At 44.6% G+C, this 23,897-nt stretch overlaps 1 protein-coding gene across 1 annotated transcript; it reads right to left on the reverse strand.

Moving 5' to 3' along the window:
- Positions 1 to 19,255: 19,255 nt before the first annotated feature.
- Positions 19,256 to 19,621, reverse strand: LOC138267419 (small nuclear ribonucleoprotein Sm D1-like). Its single transcript, XM_069216344.1, has 2 exons — positions 19,531 to 19,621; positions 19,256 to 19,407 (listed from the first exon to the last, which is right to left on the reverse strand). The coding sequence occupies exons 1-2, from the start codon at positions 19,619 to 19,621 to the stop codon at positions 19,256 to 19,258; spliced, it is 243 nt and encodes an 80-aa protein (XP_069072445.1).
- Positions 19,622 to 23,897: the final 4,276 nt, after the last annotated feature.

Consider the following 23,897-nt stretch of genomic DNA (forward strand, 5'->3'; position numbering starts at 1 on the left):
TGAAGTCTTTGTGTACCTAAGACTTCAGAACAGGGGGCAAGCTGAGTCCAAACCCTTGGAGAAACTTCACAAGCAGATACAGAAGTAATCTGAAAATCTGGGGTTTTGGGTCAACTACTTATAATCATTTCTGCCTTTGAAGTAGGCAAACTTCAAAAGAAAGTCTCTGTTGTTCACAAGACCCTGCCTTACCCAGGCCTGGCCGCCCACACATACTCCAGGGGGTTGGAGTCTGCATTGTGTGAAGAGAGACACAGCATTTCAGGTCTAAGTGTCAGCTCCTCCCTCCCACTATAGCCCAGGAGACTCATCAAGATATGCAGAAAACTCCCCAGCTCCCTTTGTGTCACTGTCTAGTGGGAATTCACAAACAGCACAACAGTCAGTCTGACCCAGACATGGATTCCACAGGCAGGCAGTGGCACAGTATGGTTAAGCAAACAAATAACCAGTTTCTAAAAGTGACATTTTCAAACAGACAATCTAAAAACCAACTCTACCATAAGATGTAGAGACCACAAACTCCAATCTCCATCTGCTCCCAATGGGAAGTTGCTCAAACTAATTACAGCACACGATCGCAAAATGGCGGGTCAGAAGCAAAAAGTACAGGGAAACACCCAGAGCTGCCAGGTCTAACACGTGGTCCCCTCCAGCTGAAAGTGTGGAGAACTACCCAACTCCTTGGGAGCTCTCTTCACTAAGGTGGAAAAGTCTGGCAAGACCATCAGCGTTGGCATGGTCTGTTCCAGGGCAGTGTTCCACCATAATGTCCATTCCCTGTAGGGAAATGGATCACCTCAACAGTTTAGGATTCTCACACCTCATCTGCTTCAGCCATCTGAGGGGCCTGTGGTCTGCCTGAACCTGAAAGTGAATCCCAAACAAGTAGGATCTTAGCTTCTTTAGCGTGCAGACCACAGCAAAAGCTACTCCATTCTGGGTGTGCAGCCTTGGGTCTGTGTGGGGATGTTGAAGACTTTGGCGCCCAGGATCCATGTGTGGAATTTTCCGACATGCTGTGCAAAGAGTCCACGGTGAGAACAGGTGCTGCGTCATTTCTCCAGCCATGAGGCAGGCACTGTGTTGAATTTTCAGCAGTGGGACAGGTGTCAATTCTTCTGACGTGCACACAGTGGTTCATCGATTTTCCCCCACAAGTTACCAGATTCCACTTCTAAGGGCTCAGAGAGTGGATTTGGCACCACTCAGCAAGTCAGGGCTCTGAGCAGAAAAGCCCAGGCACTGGCCGATGAAGTCTTTGTGTACCTAAGACTTCAGAACAGGGGGCAAGCTTAGTCCAAACCCTTGGAGAAACTTCACAAGCAGATACAGAAGTAATCTGAAAATCTGGGGTTTTGGGTCAACTACTTATAATAATTTCTGCCTTTGAAGTAGGCAAACTTCAAAAGAAAGTCTCTGTTGTTCACAAGACCCTGCCTTGCCCAGGCCTGGCCGCCCACACATACTCCAGGGGGTTGGAGTCTGCATTGTGTGAAGACAGACACAGCATTTCAGGTCTAAGTGTCAGCTCCTCCCTCCCCACTGTAGCCCAGGAGACTCATCAGGATATGCAGAAAACTCCTCAGCTCCCTTTGTATCACTGTCTACTGGGAATTCACAAACAGCACAGCGGTCAGTCTGACCCAGACATGGATTCCACAGGCAGGCAGAGGCACAGCATGGTTAAGCAAAAAAATACCCACTTTCTAAAAGTGACATTTTCAAACAGACAATCTAAAAACCAACTCTACCATAAGATGTAGAGACTACGAACTCCAAACTCCATCTGCTCCCAATGGGAAGTTGCTAAAACTAATTACAGCACACGATCCTAAAATGGCGGGATCAGAAGCAAAAAGTACAGGGAAACACACCAAGAGCTGCCATGTCTAACACGTGTCCCCTCCAGCTGAAAGTGTGGAGAACTACCCAACTCCTTGGGAGTTCTCTTCACTAAGGTGGAAAAGTCTGGCAAGACCATCAGCGTTGGCATGGTTTGTTCCAGGGCAGTGTTCCACCGTAATGTCCATTCCCTGTAGGGAGATGGACCACCTCAACAGTTTAGGATTCTCACCCCTCATCTGCTTTAGCCATCTGAGGGGCCTGTGGTCTGCCTGAACCTGAAAGTGAGTCCCAAACAAGTAGGACCTTAGCTTCTTTAGCGTGCAGACCACAGCAAAAGCTACTGCTTCACCTTTTTGCACCATTTCTGTTCTCTGGGAAGTAACTTCCCACAGATGAAGGCTGCAGGTTGATCTAGGCCCTCTTCGTTCAGCTGTGAGACCAACAGCTACCACACCATGCTCTGAAGCATCTGTCTACACCACAAACTCTTTGGAAAAGTCAGGAGCCTTAAGCACGGGTGCTCTGCACATGGCCTTCTTCAGGGTGTCAAACATAGTCTGGCACACCTCTGTCCAGATCACCTGATGTGGCTCCTTCTTGGAAGTCAGTTCTTTCAAGGGAGCAACAGTGGTGCCATATCCCTTTGACAAATCTCCTGTAATATCCAGTGAGTCCTAAGAAGGCCCTCACTTCAGTCTGGGTCTTTGGGGGGAGGGTGTCTAAGCCACAATGGTGTCAATCTTTGCCTGTAGGGGCGCCAACTGATCGCACCCTATCTGGTTTCCCAAGTACACCACAGACCCCTGCCCTATTTGGAACTTACTGGCCTTATGTCACAGTGCCCTTTCCTCGGAATCAGCACGCTGCTGACCAAAAGGCCCACCTCCCGGCGTCACCAACTCAGAAAGCTATCAGAGCGCAGAGTATTGTTGAAGCCAGGCAGGGGGAAGGGAATTAGGGTAAGGAACTGCAGGGAGAGAGATCTGAAAAGAAGATGGTTGGGACAAATATGCATATACTCTTTCATAACAGTATAAACTCACCAATAGACTCTGGAACAAAGGCGTCTCCGTGATATCGGATTGAGACCCTTTGTGAACTGGGCATAGCCCCTTCTTTGAATCGTGGAACAAGAACGAACTGCAATCTCTGTACCTAAAGATGGCAAGAGCTTTGGACTATGATACTCTGAATAGTAACCATGTAACAATTATGCTTTCATAACATAAACAGTTGATCTCAGCCTAGAAATGCACAAAGATTTAGATATGTATCTCACATATTGTACTTCCCAAAAAACAATGAAACTACAGCTTGCTTTTCTCAAGCGCTTTCACATTTGCAGCTGAGGCCTGAAAAGTTTTACTAATTGAACTTGAAGCGCTTTGATCATCATGCATTAAGCGCTTTACTCATTATGCCAGGGGTGCTTCTACTTGTTTTGCCTGAAGCGCTTTGATTGTCGTGCCAAGGGCGCTTTATTCGTGTGGCCTGAAGCGCTTTGATTGTTGTGCCAAGGATGCTTTACTCGTGTGGCCTGAAGCGCTTTGATTGTCGTGCCAAGGGCGCTTTCCTCATGTGGCCTGAAGCACTTTGATTGTTGTGCCAAGGGCGCTTTACTCGTGTGGCCTGAAGCGCTTTGATTGTTGCGCCAAGGATGCTTTCCTCATGTGGCCTGAAGCGCTTTGATTGTCGTGCCAATGGTGCTTTCCTCGTGTGGCCTGAAGCGCTTTGATTATCGTGCCAAGGGCGCTTTACTTGTTTAGCCAGAAGCGCTTTGATTGTCGTGTCAAGGGCGCTTTACTCATTTAGCCTGAATCACTTTGATTGTCGTGCCAAGGGCGCTTTACTCATTTAGCCTGAAGCGCTTTGCTCGTTGTGCTAAGGGCGCTTTACTCACGTGGCCTGAAGTGCTTTGATTGTCGTGCCAAGGACGCTTTACTCGTTTGCCCTGAAGTGCTTTGATCGTCGTGCCAGGAGCGCTTTACTTTTGGTCTAAAGCGTTTTGCTCATTTTGCTAAGGGGCACTTTACTTTTGGGAGTAAACAACCCCTTTTAATTCACCATGGAAACAAGGATACTCTGACATGCTGCTACTCTGCCATGCAGGAAATCCGCTTTCTTCAGAGGAACTCCCCATGAGGTCCGACTGCACTGAAGTCTTCAAAATAGTGAGCAATGTGCTTGGGTGTGGCTGGGCTTTATAGGCCTGCCACACCCCAAGATGGCCGCTGGCACTAAAAACTTGGGAGTTGTAGTCCATTCATAGAATGGCATTGATAAGTGCATCTTTTCCACCAATGTCCTGACCCTGCAGCTACATGAGCTGTACCACAGGGCAGGTGACGCTGATGACCACTTCTGGAGCAAGCAGGGATGACAAGCGGCGCGCATGATGCGCCACACCGCCACGAAGCAGAGGTCAGGGCGGGTCCTGGACCGTGCACAGCCTTATTCCTGACACCTTAATAGTGAGTCCTGTACTTTGCAGGGTCTTCCACACTTCCTGGAGGTGGTGCAAGTGGTCCTCCCTGGTGGAGCTGAAGACAGCAATGTCGTCTAGGTAGGCAGCACTGAAGTTCTTCAAACCCTCCAGGACCTGGTTTACCAGTCTCTGGAAGGTGGCAGGGGCGTTCTTCAACCCAAAGGGCATGACAAAAAACTGGTAGTGGCCCTCGGGTGTTGAGAATGCTGACCTCTCTTTTGCCCCCTCGGGTAAGGCAATCTACCAGTACCCAGACATCAGATCAAACATGCTGAGAAACTGGGCAGATCCCAACTGGTCAATGAGCTCATCAGCTCAGGGGATGGGGTGACAGCATGACCCCCCTGTAGTCAACACAGAAGTTCAGGTGTGACACCAGGTGGAGCAGCCTTGTGGACCAGAACCATAGGACTGGACCAAGGGCTGTTGGAGTGCTCAAACACCCCTAACTCCAACATCTTAAAGACCTCCTCCTTCATGCTGTCTGTAACTCTGTCAGTCACAATATAAGACTTTTGCCTGACAGGTAGACTATCCCCAGTGTCAATATCGTGGGTGCAGCAATAGGTGAAACCAGAGGTGAGTGAGAACAGGGAGAAGAACTGATTCAGTAACTGGCAACAGTCCCTCTGCTGTTTTAGGGTCAGAGTAGGGGAGAGGTTCACACCCTCTAATGATCCCTCCTGCTCTTTGGCAGACAGGAGGTCGGGAGAAGTCCGCTCTCCTCTTCCACCCTATCATCTGTGACCAAAAGAATGGCCAATTCAGACCTCTCAAACTGTGGTTTGAGGCGGTTCATGTTTAACACCCTTAAAGGGTTCTTAGGAGTCTGCATGTCCACCAAGTAGGTGACACTACTTTTGTGCACCTTTACCTCAAATGGCCCAGACCAACAGTCTTGGAGAGCACGGGCCTCTAGTGGGACTGGGACCATCACCCACACTTTCTGGCAAGGCTGAAACTCAACCAGAGTAGTATTCTGGCCATACCAGCGTTTCATGTCTTCCTGGCTAGCTTCCAGATTCTCTTGGCAAGTTGCCAGAAGCGGGCTGTCTGGCCACCATGTAACTGAATACATCCTGGGGGGGGCTTTCTGGGAGCTTGCTCCAAGTCCTCCTTCACCAAACTGAGAGGCCCTCTCACAGAGTGCGCATACAGAAGTTCAAAGGGGCTGAAGCCACCCCCCCATCTCTGGTACCTCACTGTAGGCAGAAAACAGGCCTGGTAACAAGACATCCCACTTATGTCTCATGGGTTTAGAGAGACCCATAATCATGCCCTTCAGAGTACGGTTGAATCTCTCAACCAACCCACTGCTTTGGGGGTGATAAGGCATGGTGAACTTGATGTTACACCACACTCCTTCCACGTAGCCTGCGTGTACAGCAACATGAAATTGGTACCCCAGTCAGATACCACCTCCTTGGGGAAACCCACAAGGGTAAAGATCTCCATCAGTGCCCTGGCCACTGTGGGCGCAGTCACAGTCCTCAGGGGGATAGCTTCCGGGTACTGTGTGACATGTGTCCACCAAGACCAGGATAAACCTGTTGCCCATGGCTGTCTTAGGATTCAGAGGCCCCACAATGTCAATGCCCATCTGCTCAAAAGGGGTGTTCAAGACAGGAAAGGGTTGGAGAGGAGACTTGCACCTCTTCCCAGATACGCCACTTGTCTGGCAGGTCTGACAAGTCCTGCAGAACACATCTGAGTGCTTCTTCATCTGAGGCCAATAAAAGTGGTTGACAATCCTGTCAAAGGTCTTGCCCTGCCCTAAATGACCTGTCAGTGGCAAATCACGAGCCAGACCCAGTAGGAAGGCTCTGAAACACTGGGCTACCACCAGCACACAAACTGCCCAAGGCTCAGCAACCTTAGGCTCACTATACATATGATCATTCTCCTAGTAAAGTAGGTGAATTCCATAGGTGTCACCAGCTGCCTGGTCCTCGGCGAGTTTCTGAAGACCCTCAAGATTGGGGGCATGTTTTCTGTGCTGCACAGAACTCTTCCCTGGTGGTGCATCCTTCCTACTGCCAGTGGGCAGCTCAGGTAGGTCCCCCAGTTCAGCCACCTCCTGCCCTGTAAGTTCCGGGGTGTCCCCCTCAGGTTCAGCCTCCTCCCGGACCATAGGAATTCCAGGAGTGGGATTTCCACACCTCTTACATCTTGCCCCTTCCTTTCCTGGCAGGCACCTGGGCCACTGTTTCAGGCTCCAGGCCCTCTTGACTTTCCTCTCTGAGAGCCATGAACTGTGTGGTCATGAACGCCCACTTTGGCAATCCCAACATTTCCAAATGGGACCTGAGCTCCACTTCCTTCCAGGCAGTATGCTTTAGGTCATTTCCTAACAGACAGTCATCAGGCATGGATAGACTCACAGCTACCCTCAAGGAACCTGAGACCTCACCTCATTCAAAGGGAACCTGAGTTACTAGGCATTGGCGCTCACTGTTGTCTATAGCCACAACTTTGTGGACACATTAGGGACTACCTGCTCTTGAGACACCAGATGACAGCAGACTGCTGTCTTACTGGCTCCTGCATCTTTAAGAGCCTCAACCCACCTCATTTGTATTATCAGGCATGAGGGTTCTCTTGAAAACCTCGCCCTCACCCAGGGAGACTAGGATTAAGTCAGCTGGCTCTCCACCACTAACTGTGGCCAATTCCTCCCCTAGAGCTACACTGGCCAACCCATGTGTCTGCCCACCGGCGTGGGGCTGTGCCCGCTTAGGACACCTGGGACTCCCTCTAATGTGCCCTTCCTGACCACAGACAAAGCACTTGATAGGTAATTTCCTTTCAGGCTTACCTGAAGGGAAACAACTCTTCTTCACAACAGGGGGCTGGGAATCCTTACCCTGGGAACTAGTTTGGGGCCCTTTAGAAAACGTACTTATATTCTTGTCCCCCCTCCTTCTTTTGTTGGGGACCCTCCCTACCCTTGACAGTGTCTCTCCCATACAACTTCTTTTGGACCCTGGTACCCACCCAACGGTCTGCCTCCTGAGCAAGCTTCCTGGTTTCAGTAAGCCTGCTATCAATCAAGTGCTGGCACAGCTCTGGAAAAAACAAAAAAAATTGTAAAGCCCCTGGTGATCTGTTACCTCACTGCCCTTTACCCAATCATCCAGTGCTCTGCAAAAGGAATCCACACACTCAAGACAGGTCTGGGAATCAAGTTTCCAACTTTCTCTGAACTTCTTTCAGTACATCTCTAGTGTCAGGCCATACCTAGTTATAAGGGCATCCTTCATGTTAGAATAGGTGAGCTCCCTAACTGCCCCTCATGCTAACAAGGTCTCCCTCCCTTCTGCTGAGAAGTAGTTCCACAAGCACACCCCACAATATCTCTCAGGGAGCCCATGCATTTGGAGACCTGTCTCATAGCTCTGAAACCATCTGTGGATATTATCCTCCTTAGTGTACTCCTTCCCTAAACTCTTGGGAAGGTGCAACTCTTGGGAAGGTGCACTCTCCTCTTGGATTGCACTAAAGAAACACTGCCACCATCTGTGCTCCTTCAAGCTCAACTCCTGAGCTAAATTCATTTTCTCCTTTTCCATGGTAAGTCTCTCTTTTTCCATAGCAGCTCTTTCTTTCTCCTCCTCCCTCCTCATCCTAGACAGCTCCAGCTCCCTTTCATGGCTGAGCCTTTCCATTTCCAGTTGGTACCTCCTGGTTTCCCACCTGTCCTCCAGTTCTTCCTGGGTCAGTCCTTTGGAAGACACAGAGCTGCCTGCCCTGGAGACCCTCCCTGCAGGCAGGCCTTGGCTATCCAGCAAAACATCATGGATACTTTGCACCTCCACCTCAGCAGTGGCATTCTCTTCCTGTGTGGGCACATCAGTCTCCTTTGCTGCCAGCCAGGCCCTCAGTGCCTTTTGCAGCTCCACCTTTTTAGTGAGGCTTTTAATAGGACACTCAAACTCCCTGCCGAACTTTTTTAACTGAGGCACCATATAAGTTTCCGGCCTCTCCTGCTCAAACACTACTTCTACAGCTCCAACTGATGGCTCACCAGACTGAGACATGATTGTGAGAAGGTTCAACAAAGGAGCAAGGTTCAGAAAGCAGGAAAAATCCCAAAACAGGAAAAATAAAAAAAAGGAAAAAACAGTATGCGGCGATTCTGGGTGGTCAGCCTCGGGTCCGTGACTGTATATTGAAGACTTTGACACCCAGGATCTGTGTGCTGAAATTTCTGACGTGCTGTGTGAAGAGTCCGCGGTGAGAACAGGCGCTGCGTTTAATTTTCAGCCACGGAACAGGCTGTGCGTCGATTTGTCTGATGCACACACAGCTGTGCATGGATTTTCCCCCACAAGTTACCAGCTGCCACTTCTAAGGGCCCAGGGCCTGTAATTGGCACCACTTAACAAGTCGGGGCTCTCAGCAGAAGAGCCCAGGTACTGGCATATGAAGCCTTTGATGTCCCTGAGACTTCAGAACAGGGGGCAAGCTCAGTCCAAACCCTTGGAGAACCTTCACAAGCAGGATTTCAGAAAGCAAAGTCCAGTTCTTTCCCTCTTCAGGCACAAGCAGCAGGCCAGAACAGCAAAGCAACAGGCAGAGTGCGGGTCCTTCTCAAGCATCAAGCACTTTTCCTTGGCAGAGGTTCCCCTTAATCCAGAATTAATCTGAAAATCTGGGGTTTTAGGTCCACTCCTATACTCATTTTTGACTTTGAAGTAGGCAAGCTTCAAAGGAAAGTCTCTGTTGTTCACAAGATCCTGCCTTTCCCAGGCCTGCCCCCAGACACACTCCAGGGGGTTGGAGTCTGCATTGTGTGAGGACACCCAATTGTTAAGCAAAAAAATGCCTACTTTCTAAAAGTGGCATTTTCAAACAGGCAATCTAAAAGCCAACCCTACCATAGGATGTATTTTTAAATTGTGAGTTCGCAGACCTCCGATGGGAAGCTGCACTTAAAATATATTTAAAGGCAGTTACCATGTTAACTTATAAGAGAGATAGGTCTTTCAATAGTGAAAACCGAATTTAGCAGTATTTCATTGTCAGGACATGTAAAACACACCAGTACATGCCCTATCTTTTAAATACACTGCACCCTGCCCATGGGGCTACCTATGGCCTACCTGAGGAATGACTTACATGTTGTAAAAGGGAAAGGCAAGGCCTGACAAGTAGGTCCACTTGCCACGTCGAATTGGCAGTGCAAGACTGCACACACAAACACTACAATGGCAGGTCTGAGACATGTTTACAGGGCTACCCATGTAGGTGGTACAGTCAGTGCTGCAGGCCCACTAGTAGCATTTGATTTACAGGCCCTGGGTACTTCTGGTGCACTTTACTAGGACTTAGCAGTAAATCAAATATTCCAATCATGGATAATTCAATCACCAATACAATTTAGACAGAGAGCACTTGAATTTTAGCACAGGTTAGCAGTGGCAAAGTGCCCAGAGTATCAAAGCCAGCTAAAATGAATTACAGAATAGGATCCAAAAACAGGGGGTCAGAGGCAAAAAGTACTGGGAAACCATGCCAATAGCTGACAGGTCTAACAATTAAATATTTAGCTGTTCCCATTATATCTACCAAAGTATCTGTCTTTGTCTGCTTTAGTCACAGTAACCTTCTAACTTGTGTTTGTCTAGATTATTAGTTTTATTTTCCCTCTACTGAGAACTTCCACAGCTTTCTCTTGCACCCATTACCATTAAAATCTTTGTTAGCTCACAGTTTTTTTCCATTCTTGGTAAGAACCTGATACAACACGTGGCCCTATCTCTCTTTCTGGGATCCGATGAATCTTTCTTATTTGTTCCGAAGGCTGGAGAGATAATTTTACCAGAATATTTAAATCAATCACAGTGCAACTCAATAGTCACACATCAAACCTCAGAGTCCAAATTAAAGTTTCAAAGGGCTTTATTACAGACTCAAAGCCAAAGTTACATAAGTGAGTCTCAAAACCATAGTATAGATATACTAAATCACCAATGGAGAATTAAGGCGTTGCACAATATTAAATCGAAGCAACATATAAAAGGCCAAGACTTCAATAGCAACAATGCTTACAATCAGGAAAAGCATGTGATGTCTGGACTCTAAAATTAAGTTCTCTTAGCTGACCATTTGTAGGAGGCTAGCTCAGTATATGATGTACACCTATAGGTGAGGCACCCTGCACTGAGTCCAGTAAATCCTTAGTGATAGTTTGGCAGCTCTAGATAACCAGAGCTCTCATGGGGTAGCTGTGGAGAGCAGTTAAGTCTTATCCAGGAGGGTGTAAAGCAGTTGTAAATAACACGCAGGTCAGTCAGTGAAGTACACACACGAAATAATATAGTATTTATTGTAACACACGCTCTAGAACAAACTTTGGTACATCTACTAACTGGAGATATGATCATACACAAATATACTTAGTAGCAGGTTAGTAAAGACATACAATAACATGGGCACCTATGGTGGGGGCCAAACCATATATTGAAAAAATGGAATGTGATAACCACACCCAACACACTACCACCCAAGGACCCTTAGAACTGGGGAAGTACTAACACCCCCAAAGGTAAGTATGTAGGAGTCCCCTGGCATCCGTGTGCAGAGTAGAAATCTCAGGTTAGTGCCCCTAGTACATTAACCCAGCTGCTGTTGTGACCCGTGGACAAGGTCGGTGGAACCCAGGCATGGATTCCTGAGGAAGAGGACCTAAGAAGAAAGGAGATAGAGTCCAAACCACCCGGTGGTGCCCAGGTGGTGCAGGAGGGCAATGCCCACCCTTCTCAGTGATGCTTCCTGAAAGACGGTGGATGGAGAAGTGCAGCTGTGGCATCCAGGTGATGCTGGAGGAGCTGTCCCACCCGGGTCGTCGGATTTCAGATAAGCCAGTGGTCAGCAACACCACTAAAAAGCCTTGGGAAATGCAAGAAATTTTGTGCGGAGTTTACAGGAGGTTTCGGGACCAGCAAGGTCCAGGTGACCAAACCTTGGTAGGTAGGTCAGGGCTAGACCTCAGCAGACAGGAGAGCCAACTTGAACCATTGTAGCCTCCCAGCAGGACTCTCTGGCAGCAGGCATAGGGAGTCACAGGGAGGCATCATCAGCACAGCAAAGAGGGATGCCCACATTGCAGGAGTTGCAGAGAGGATGTGGTTCTTGGAGCTGGAAAGTGCAGGGGCCGGGGCTTCTTGGAGCTCAGAGGTCTTTGGACTGAGGAGCCAACAAGCCTTGTCAGTGACAAGCAGATGCAGTGTACAGGGGATGCAGCCAAGCAGCTCCAGCAAGGGACCAAAAACTTCCCAGTTGCAAGTAAGATAGGTCAGACCTCTGGAGATCCACAGAACTACCACTTGTGTTGCAGAGCCTCGGAGAGTCCGTGAGACAGCATGATATACAAGCCGGTCGCCATTGTTGAGGTGCCTGGGGTTGCAGGGGAGTGACTCCTTCACTCCAAGAGAGATTTATTCTTGCTTTCCTGAGTGCAGGCAGAGTCCCAGTGACTCTGGAGGATGCACGGCCACGGGATAGCAGAAGTCTTTGCAGAAAGGAGAAACAAAGTTACAGCAGGAGCTTTCCTACTGGTTAGAAGTTTTTTCTTGATTCCTGAGGTACAGCAGCTGTTCCTGTGTCCAGGTAGCAGTAGTGTCTTGCAGAGAAACTTGCAGGCGGTTCCTGAAGTCTTGCAGACAAATCTAGGGACTCACCCTCAGGGGGGCCCTTAAGTAACCCTACAAGGGGGTAAGACACTATCTGCAGTGACCCACCTATCAAAGGGGGCCAGGGACGTCACCCACCTGGACTAACTAGTCAGATACTCAAAGGGGCCCTACACCTCTTATTTCCAAGATGGCAGAAACAAGTGGCCACCTGGCAGAACTCTGTGCAGAAGGAGCTGGACAGGGGGGTGGTCACTTTGTGTAGTTTCGCACCAGAGTGGGATTGAGGGGTTCCTGCACTGGTACAAACCAGTGTATGCAAGGAGGGCACCAAATGTGCCCTTCAAAGCAGTCTGGTGGCGCTGAAAGGCATCCCCACCCCAGCCCAGAGACACCAATTTCTTAAGAAGAGGTGATCACACCTCTGCCCTACAGGAAATTCTTTGTTCTGCTTTTCCTTGCCTGAGTTAGGCTCAGCAGCAGGAGGGTAGAACAGTGTCTGGGATCGTCAGCAGCATGGGCTGGTATGCAAACTCCTCAAAACGTTATAGGCAGATATTGGGGATCCCCTAGTTAACCCCCAGAGTACATGGTATCATGCTACTAACAATGGAAACAGTGTAGCTAACATGTTTGAAACCAAACATGCCTATGTTCGGTGAAGCCATTATGTAGTTGGACCACTCGTGTTTCCCAGTGTCCACTACATACCTTAACATGCCTTCCCCGTTCTTACAAAGCCCAGGGAATGGAGTTGGGGTTTGTACAGGCACCTCTGCAGGGGTGCCCTCATACTTAGAACCATGCACCCCACCCTTGGGCTAAAGGGCATACCTTAGGGGTGACTTACAGGGTCAGAGTGCAGTGACCATGATATAAGGCAGTCCTTATATCTGAAGTGAAAGGTGCATGCACCATTTCACACAGGCTGCAATGGCAGACCTGCAGTCAAAGTTTGCATGGCCCCCATGGGTCGCGCCATACGTGTTGCAGCTCATGGGGGACCCCTGGTGTACCAATGCCCTGGGTAACTAAGTACCATATACTAAGGACTTACATGGGTGCACCAATATGCCAATTGTGGGGTGTACAACTCACCTTACAACTAAATATAGAGGAGAGAGCACTGACACTGGGGTCCTTGTTCGCAGGATCCCAGTGTACTACAGCCTAAACACACTGACACCAGGAAAAAAGTGGGGATATTCATGCCAGAAAGATGCTACTCTCCTACACCAATGAATCCAGCTCCTAAACTCTTACTAAGTAATATCTGAGAAAGGTTATCAACCAGAACGCTGGCAGAAGATTATTTTCAAGAAAGGTGCGGTGGCATAAAGCCCGATAGAAAGTATGAAGTCTGTACCTCAAAAAGGTCTGCTCTGAGCAAGGGGCAAAGGACATCTGAATCTCTTGCCAACTAATCCACACTTAAATCTTGTGTTTTCGAGGTGTGATGACATCATAACCAAAACTTTTGTTTGAAAAACAAAACCACAAATCAAATTATAATTGACCCTTCAGTCTTCCAAAGCCTTCGGCACGCAACCTTCATACACCTTTGCATTCAGGAATCTGAAAAGCTATGGCTGCCAATGCCAGGATACTCCTTTCCTTCTTGTAGTACTTCTCTCAGACTCTCTTATCGCTTTGGCAGCTGCAGCTTTGGAACAACAAGTTTTCACATTGAAGATTAGAAAACATTAAAATAATGAGGCCCTCACGCCGATCAAACTAAAGTGAACACAAGTATACTTTCAGTTCAAAATGCTTTAAATGCTAAACCTATTGAATATAAAATGATTATAAAGAATAACATTTCTTAAATACTATAACATTAACATTGCTGCAAACGAGGATTAAATGTGGCATACATGAAACATTAACTTCATTTTGCACTTTTACTGATATATTTCAGTGAACTACATTTAACTATTCGTTTTACACATTACAAAAAAGAAAAATAACCACCCCTTCTCACATTTTAGGAGGCATAATGGCACAGACAGATTATTCTCTTTACACCCTCACTGTGATGACGCGTAACGTCATCACAAACCCACTTCGTTATTGAATGAGACTCTCTAAAACCTTGTGGTTTTGAACAGCTTTCATCTAGATTCTTCCAGATGTTTCATGTCATTGTAATATTTACATTGACTGTCTGTCAACTAAACCTCTGCTCTCTTTCTTTTTCTACCTTGTTAAATCCTCATTCCTTGGAAAGTTTTGTATCCAACTAACAGAACCATTCCTTCTATTGAAATAATCAACAATGATCTCAACACAAAACTTACAATTCCACTTCCCAAATTTCCAAACCATCTTCCTATAGCAAATAATCCATCTCCAATAACTTCCCATGCACCAGTCGCCTCCAACTCTTTCAAATCCTTTGTCAGCCCTGCAATATTCTGTATATACTTCTGCAAATCCTTACTTTTATCCAGAATGAAAGTACAACATTGTTGGACCTTAAGCATCTGACAGACTCTATCCTCTTTTACGAGCAACATCGCACGTCGATTTTGTAAAACTATTGATCTGATCAGTATCATCTCAGAATTTCACGAATAGCAGACCTCCAGCAGTACTAGTGGCTAGTTTGTCCACTATAGTAGACCACCTTCTAATCATCAAATCATTCAAAGTCACTCCCACAGACAGGATTAGAGCACCAAAGATTCTCCTTCACTCACTCCTCATTTAGATCTAGAACCTTGAGTCCAAAAAAGGAGGGTCAAATTGTTCTACATGATAAATTTTGCGAAAAACAATCACCAAATAACAAATACCATACCATCCTTCTGGCAATCTAAAATAAGCATGTTTTCCACAAACACAATTAATTCCAGGGATAACAGTGTCCTCTCCATCCAAATACAACTTATAGTTCCCTCAAACTTCTAAACTGTGTTCACATTCACTCTTTCCCACAAACACCTTATCAGTCTCAGGTCTTTCCATCCAAATGCACAATCTTCCTTTGTGTTCCCAGTCTACAGTAGAGCTAAGGCACCTAAGTTTCCATCTAACTGATGTTCTATTTCTTTCTTTGCCCACTTATTTTGACTCTGGATATTCTCATCTAACTGTGAGCTGGCTTCCAACCCTTTTCTTCTATCCTCAACCAAATTCAGGAATTTCTTCTGAGCATCTGATAATACTCAAGTTAAATTGTGTTGGTGTGCATAAACTGTGTCTAAACAGGTTTAAAAAATCTTGCAGTTATTTGTATTTCCAAGGGAGTTATACATCTGTTAAAATGCTCAGTTATAGGGATCCCTGGAAGAACTAATTTGTAGTTTGAAAAATAATACTGATAATGTCCTGTCACATAAAACAAACTCAACAAAAGACTACAAGAACTCCCATAAGTCATAGGAATATGATGATAAATAATGCCTTCTGAAACAGTAGCAGGCAATTGAGTGCATACATAGCAATCCTTCGCCTCCATAGTCTCTACATTGTCATTTAATAAACATAAATATACAGTTGCAGAATAATCTCCCATAGATGCATCTAAGCGTAATGTTTTCTCATCTAACTTACTACTTTTATTCAAATTAATAGTTTTGGCAGAATCACTAGAATATATCTCTTTTTCTGTCGGACTGGTATGGGAAAACACTCCTACTAGCACAATTAGTAGTATTACAAAGGAAATGAGCAATAAAGCACCTACCATCTTTAGAACCAGATCTATTATTCAGCAAATATGATGGCAGCAAAATATTTCTTGGTTGAGTTCATTGGTGCAAGCAGCAAAAGGGAGTTCAAAAGTTCATTTATCAACAAAAATAAAATCTTTGCGAGACTTCCCTAGCCTAAATCCGTGTTCTTCTAAGTCAAAACCCTCTTTCTTCTATCTTCCAAATTCTTAATCCCATGCAATGTAAATGTCTCTAATGTGCACAAAAACTAAACTCATAGATGACAATGAAAGTTCACACTGTAACTCAATCACAAAGTTTAGTGCATGGAGGTTCAGCTAAACCTATATGTTGACTCCAATAGTCCCAGAACTCTTGATCTGCGTCACTTGCAAAGTAGGTCCACTCAGATGAAGAATACCTATGACTAGGCACTCTTGTTCTTTTTGACTTTCTCAATGCCACACTTTCGCATTCACTTTTACTAAGATCAGAGTTCTCGGTTTCCTCAGCAATCGCTGGTGGCACATGCTCTTTAGGCCGACTCACTTTTCCTCGATCTTGTTTTCTGGGCCAACGGTCTCCAGCTTCCTCTTGCTTTCTTCCAGAACTCGTGCCTTCTCCGGGGTATGATTCCGAATCTGATTCATTCAACATAGAACAAGACTCTATTGTTTCAGCTTTAGAGTCAGTCGTGACTTGCTCAAGATCCTCTTCAACTTGATTGAGTGCTACTTCCACCTCTGTTTGGTCCATGACAGCTTGGCTGACCTGTTCCATTTGTCTTTCTCGCACCACTGGTTCCTCTGGGACAGGTGCTGTTGTATCAAGGGGACACACAACTTTCTGAGTATGGGAAGTGTGGATCTAATTGGAGGAGACCGCCACACTTCACAGCAGTCAAGGTCACTAGGATCAAGTAGTAAGGTCCACGCTACAGAGGTTCCAGACAAGTTTTTCTAATATGTTTCTTTACCAAGACTCAGTCGCTGGACTATGATCATGGCACTGTTCCTGTAGTGGAGAAGCTGTAGTCAATCTGACATGATGAGACACAAAATGCACCACACCAGCTATCCTTTTGCAATAGTCTAGGAACAAATCATCTGTTATAGTCACAAGTGCATTCACAGGAATCGCTGGCAGTCTCATTGCCCTCCCCATCAGGATTTCGTGGGGGACAGTCCAGTCTTTCAATCAGGTACACTCCAAAGTCTTATTAACACAAGGGGAAAAGCATCAGCTATTTCAAGAATGTTGAAGCATACACTTTTGCCAATCTCGATTTCAGCATGCCATTTACTTGCTCAACAAAACCGAAGCCTCAGGTCTATACCTGCAGTACAACCTCTGTTTCATTTGCAATGCTGCACACAACAATTTCAGGACCTCATTATTGAAACGAGTTCCTCAATCTGATTCCAAAGAGATCAGAAAGCCAAACCTAGGCATGAGTTCCCTTAAAAGCAGTTTGGCTACAGTAAGACTATCATTTCGCCTAGTACACTTCAACCCAATTGGAAAAGATGCACACAATAACCAAAAAATACCTCAATCCGTTGCACACAGGCATTTCAATGAAATCCATCTGTATCCTGTGAAAAGGTCCTCCTGACCTACCTATGTAACTCAATGTAACTGCTGTTCACTATCCAGCTTTGTTCTGTTGACACAAAACACATTGGTGACACAATGCTTCAGCCATGAAACTGAATTTAGTATTCAGTCTGCCTGAGCAATCTCACAGTAGCATCCCTACCAACATGAGCAGGATTGTGAAAATGTAGGGCCATAGGGGGTACCAGGCTGTTTGGCAACACTGTTTTTCCATCCATTGAAACCCAAATGTCATCATCTATTTTGACACAACCTGCTCCGACCCAACTCTGCTGTTCATCCTCAGACACTTCCTCTTGAAACCTTTTCACCACATCCAAAGTATCAGCTGTTGTCAACAAAAGGCTAAAGTTAGTCTCATCCATTCCCTCCTTTGTGAATTTGACTTTAAAGGTACAGACATTATGGGCACAGTACCTCGCAATCTCATCGGCATACCTGTTGCCCAAAGTCACATGATCATCTCCAGAATGATGGGTAGGGCACTTGACCGCGGCAACTTGTTCAGGCAATTGTAGTGCATCGAGGAGGTTTTTCACTTGTTTGTCGTTCCAGATTGGAGATTCAGAGGATGCCATAAAGCCTTGTTGAGACCACAGTTGTCCGGAGCCATGAACGACACCAAAGCCGTATTTACTGTTGGTAAAGATTGTCACTTTAAATTGATCAGAGACACAGCATGCTGTAGTAAGAGCAATCAATACAGCTACTTGGACAGATAATGTTCCTTGAAGCCAAGAAGCTTTGACAACTCCAGACAAAGTACAAATAGCATAAACTGCTCTCAAATTTCTGCTGTTGTCTCTCAAGCATGAACCATCAACATAAAGAATGTAATCAGATTCAGGTAATGGTTCATCTTGTATGTCTGATCTCAGTTTGGTACATAGTTCGGTAACAATAAGACAATTGTAGCCCCCTTCACAATCTACATTAGTTCCTTGATCCACTATTGGCATCAGAGTAGCAGGATTCAAAATCCCACAACGTTTGATTTGTACATTCTCTGCGGCCAGTATGATCTATTTATAATTAGTAAGTTGACTGCTTGTCAGGTGCTGCGTTTTAGTTCTGGTCAATGAAAGCATGACTAAGTGAGAGGCGCACACAGTTAATGGGTGACCCATAATAATATTTTTGCACCTCTCTATATTAGTGCTAACTGCAGCTTCTGATTTTAAACATCCAGGCAATACAAAAAACAGGATTGAATGTGTTGGAAAAATATGCCACAGGTCGTTTAGCATTTCCATGCATTTGAGTCAGCACCTAAAGAGCACAGTTCACCCTCTCAATGCAGAAACATGCAAAAGATGTTTGATAGTCTTGCATCCCGAGAGCGGGGCATGACAGAAACATTCTCTCAGCCCTAGAAATGTGACAAGACAATGGTTGTCCCTTGGTACCGAATCAGACACATCCTCGTGTGTCAGCCTCTGTAAGGCTTAGCCACCAGGAAAAAGTTGGGTATCCACTGTCTACAGTAGCCCACCATTCCCAAAAACATCCTGACTCCTCCCTGTGTAGCTGGCGGACCCATTTTCAGTATAGCTGAAATCCTGACATTTTTTTCACTCTTTTCTCAATGTGGTGTCCAAGGTATTGGACCTGTTTTTGACACTATTGCAACTTTCCTGAAGATACTTCATGTCTATTCTCAGCGAGGTAGTTCAGTAAGGCAATGGTATCTTGCTTACAAGCTTCTTGACTATTTGACGCCACCATGAGGTCATGGATATACAGAATCAGGACTGAATTATATGGCATGACCAAGGATTCCAAAATTTTCTTTAAGATCGGATCGAAAATCAATGGTGACTCAGTATACCCTTGTGCAACTTGGAACCATACCAAAAACACTGTTTCCGAGCGGGAATGCGAAGAGGAATTGACTATCCCCAGGCAACGGTATCAAAAATAAGTCTTTTTTAGTTTTTTGAGAATACACCTGTTTATCAAAAAACAAAACCTGTATAAAATGTTCAAATTTTTTGACATTTGTAAGTTGTGAGAGGTTATCGTCTAGGTCCTCCTCTGCCTCTTCCGCATTCATGTGCTCTTCCAAGACCTCGGCCTCTGCCTCGGCCTCTCAAAGCAACCGCTTCTCTTTTCTTTGATTTAACTTTCGGTTCAACATCAACCAGTAGTGTATCAAGGGGTAGACTGTCTGGCAGAATGAAGTATTGAATGTTATTGTCTCAAATACTTAATGTTTCCACTTGTGCAGGCTTTCTGTTCTTCAAGGTCATTTTCACAGCTTCAAGATGTGTATTCATACTCACATCCAAACCTGTAATTGTTCCATGAACTTTGGTTCCATTTTTCAGTTCTACAGTAACTGTTTTGTGGCTTAATTTAACCAAAAACCTCACTAGCTTCATTTTGACGGCTAAATGTATGAGGAAGTAGTAGTGGACATCGATGCACGCAGAGTTCCCGCCCAGTGAGCAGAACAAAAAAATTGAGCACAGAAAGGACAAGGCCACAAAGTGCAAGCCCTCCTGGCATGAATAGTTGTATTGTGGGTAGGACTCAAACCGGAAGTGATCGAAAAGAAGTCTTGACATGAATCATTGTCAGTGAACCTCTCAGCCTCATGTGGAATCAGAAACAACATTACATCTGGATTCTGTACTACAGGGAAACAAGGAACAACAATATTGTTTATTTTCCTAGGGTCCTGGACAATTCTGTATTTTCTAGTGGGTTTCTTACGACACTTGATGGGAGAGTTACAAGGACTTCGCATTACCTCCTTCAGAATTCCCTGGTGTATCATGGACTCAATCACAGGAATTATTCCAGCAATTATTTCAGGTGTCAAATTATATGGTGGGGTTTTGGGAAATTCAGCATTTGGTTCAACAGTAATCCGGACAGGTTCTATACCTTTTATCAGTCTGATATTTTTTCTCGCAAAATCCCACACTTCAGGTTCAACAGTTTCTCTCAAATCTGTAATCCAATTGTCAACTGTTAGAAAAGTCAATAAGGTACAATACATTTTACTTTTCATTAACTTAAAGACAGCATCCTCATCTTGGGTACGAACTTCTATTCCTGCTGGAGTATAATAGATGACATCATTTAATTTCAACAGTAAATCTCTTCCTAAGAGATTCACTGGACTGTGATCACATATTATAAACTTGTTCTTGTCCTCCAAAGATCCTTTTTTTTTGTGTGACTGGGGCAGTTTCTTGAGCTGTCATTTGTTTATTTTCCACACGGCTTGGACTGTTTTTCCAGAGAGGGTTAGGTTTTGGACTTCTACTGTTCTCAGAGTAGAACAGGTAGCACCAGTGTCAACCAAAAATGACATGGACGGCTATCCACTTCACTATCTAAGAATGGTCCCCTCCAGTCTACCTCTAATGCTACGCCAAGTACGCAGTCTTCCTCCCCTTTCAGGCACCACCAGGCAGACTGATCAGGGCCGTTTCATTCACCTGTGTCAAACAAAGGGAACTGTTGAAACAGATTATTATTCAGTACCCCATTTGCATTCATTCTCATGCCGTGATTTACATTCTGGCGTGGTCCAACATAATTCTGCTGTGGCATCAGAGGTTGGGGGAATAGCATCCCCCAAGCTTGGGGCACATTAAAAATTTGGCTCCTGGGTCTTTGGACACCCTGCATCTGGTTAGGATTATTATTCTGAGAAGGCACAAATCCTGAATTTTGGACCTGATTGGCGGGATTTAAACAACATGCCCAAGTCTAATGTCCCAGCTTATTACAGAGGTGACAAGCAGTTGATCTTTTTAGACTATTTACATCCAGTCCTGTACTAAGGTCTACTGGGACTGTTTGAGCTCTACCTTGCATTGGATTCTGTGGCTGTTGATATGCACCTTGCATTGCACCACCATTATTTGTAGCTCCGGGATTTTGACTAGTCCTTTGAGCTGCCTTCATTTGGGCAAGCATCAACTTTCCCTCTAACTTTTTCTGCTTCATCTCTATTTCATCATATATTTCATATAACGCATATAACGCAAAATCTAATCAAGAGACTTATTTTGCCAACACATCAAATGCTGCTGAATCATCAGACTTGTCTCTGGCCTCAATCCTGTCACACACCTCAACACAAAATGTCCCATATCTCTTGCCTCTAAAGTCTACATACCATTATACTGTGTAAATGCTTCTAAAAGCCTTTCATAGTAAGCATGGATCAACAGGAATTCTTCCAGCTTAATCAGAATTCTGCATCCTTGTTTGATGTATGGGAAGCATTTAAAGCTACAGCTAGGGGCAAATCATATCTATTAAAGCAGCGCAGACACGACAGAGGGAGTTACCAAAAGAACTACAGAAGGCAATAGATAAGGCAACAGATGAATGTATGAAATCAGGAGGGCACGAAGTGGCAAGGCATAATCTTAACCAAAAGAGGACTCAACTTTAAGAATTTTTTATTCTTGAAGAAGTAACTAGCTCAAGGGCTTATCAGCAGCAGGTTTATGAAGAAAGTCACAGATAGGTATACACTTAGCTTGGACCACTCGTATAAAATACGAAAAGCAGACAATTCGCCAAATCCAGGATCCTGAGACTAGTACAATTGTCAATGAAGACAAGGACATAGCTCGAGTGTTTATGTCACATTATTCTAGAATTTATGGGATAGACTATACAGTTTCACTCTTGCAGTTAAATCCATATTATAGCCCTATTACGCTACTGAAACTTTCGTTAAAGATTCAGAACGATGTTGCTCAGAAGATTACGCCGTCGGAGATTAAGGGAGCTATCCAGAGAATAGCAAAAGCGTGTGGTGGCGATGGCTTTCCAATAGAATTTTATAAAACTTTCTGCGAAGAGCTCACACCGTTCTTGACAGAATTATGTAATGCAATACTTGAGGGAGCAGAAATACCTTTAACGTTTAAAGAAGCAACAATAGTCAGCTTTTAGAAAAAATATAAAAATCCATTGAAACCCGATGCATATCGCCCAATTAGTCTGCTAAATGCAGATTATAAAATTTTACCAAAGGTCTGGGCTATCAGGATCGCACCCGTTGCACTACAGTTCATACATAAAGATCAGAACGGTTTTGTGGCCAGTAGGTTGATGACATCCAATACAAACTTTGTGTTACAGGCAATCGATTACTTGTCGGTCAACATAACCCCTGCAGCAGTAGTAATGTTAGAAGCAGAGAAAGCATTTGACCTAGTTAATTGGGAAGCCTTGGTATACAGCCTAACTAAATTTGGCTTCCCTTCGCAATTTACTTCAATGATAAGGCGGTTGTATCAGGGAGCTCAGGCTAGAATTGTTATCAATTCAAAAGTTAGAGGAACAATTCAGATTAAAAGAGGTACTAGACAGGGATGTTCTCTTTCTCCTATACGCTTTGCCTTTTTTATTGAGCCACTTGCACAGATAATACGCAGTTCGAAGGAAATTACCGCGCCAGTACCGGATATGACTAAAATTAAACTCTTTGCCGATTACATCATTTTATATTTAAAACCAGAGTTGATAATGTATAAAGAGTTCTTGATAAGATTAATGAGTTCATGCAAATAGGGGGATACAAGATTAATGAAAACAAAATGGAAGTTCTCCTATTTAACGCAGGAACAGAGAATCTTCCTTATGTTTTGCAACAGAAAACCATTTCATCCGAACCTGTTAGGTACTTGGGAATTTATGTCACGAAGAATTATGGACATTTCTTTAATCTTAATTATGTTAGGATGCTTGCAAAAGTACAAGCACTTCTCGATAGATGGATAGTTCTACCATTGACTCTGATAGGGAGAATCTCCTTAATCAAGCTGTCAATTCTCCCGCTCTTTCTTTTTCTATTTAATAATGTACCGATAAGAATAAATAGCTCCTAATTTCATGAACTGGATTCCATGATACGACGTTTAATATGGAGGAAAAAAAAAACAAGGGTGAGGCTTTCAGTTATTCAGCTAAATTGAAGCCAAAGGGGCTTGGCACTTCCTAATTTCCAAGTTTATTATCAGGGCGCATTGCAGGATATATTTGCATGACATTTGGCTATCGAAGGAACTATGGATATTATTATTTTTTTCAATAGAATGATCGTAGAATCAGCAATAAGTCCCCCAGCATTTATAAAAATGACAAAACTCCCCCAAAAAACTCGATATAAATATGTATACAACTTTAGTAAAAGAGTTGAAATCTTACGTAAAACATATCAAATACCACCAGGTTATATTTATCTACAATTACAGGAGTGTAAATACTTTGGCTTTCACCTTCCAGAAGCAGTGACAGCCAATGGAAAAGCAAAGGGTTTAAAGAGATGGGAATTTTATATTGAGAAATAGATACATCACTTGGGAAGAGGCTGAAACCAGACTTGGTGATATGGCAACTAGACTCTTTCTGAGTTTTTTTTCAGACCTCACACTTTCTTAGTCCTATTTCACCCCAGGAAAGCACCCAAGAACACCCAATATGGAGGGCTCTAATCAGAAGTAAAGTAGTTGGTACAGGAAATCGGTACAGATTGCTAGTGGAATGACCCGCTTCGGCAATAATCACAGAATTCAGGGATAATATTCTTTGCACAACACAATGTGTAATATCTGATGAAGAGTGGAAAATTATTTACGAAATGGGTTATAAATCTTTGAGGGCAGCTAACTATAAAATAAT

The sequence above is a fragment of the Pleurodeles waltl genome, chromosome 12 (genome assembly GCF_031143425.1).
Source record: "Pleurodeles waltl isolate 20211129_DDA chromosome 12, aPleWal1.hap1.20221129, whole genome shotgun sequence".
Classification (NCBI taxonomy): Eukaryota; Metazoa; Chordata; class Amphibia; order Caudata; family Salamandridae; genus Pleurodeles; species Pleurodeles waltl.

What these genes read in the sequence shown, in the direction of transcription:
- LOC138267419 (XM_069216344.1), bottom strand. Translation starts at nt 19,621, where the DNA reads ATGAAGCTAGTGAGGTTTTTGGTTAAATTAAGCCACAAAACAGTTACT. An exon ending in AGTTCATGGAACAATTACAG is followed by an intron (nt 19,408 to 19,530) that starts GTTTGGATGTGA and finishes TCATTCTGCCAG; the next exon opens with ACAGTCTACCCCTTGATACA.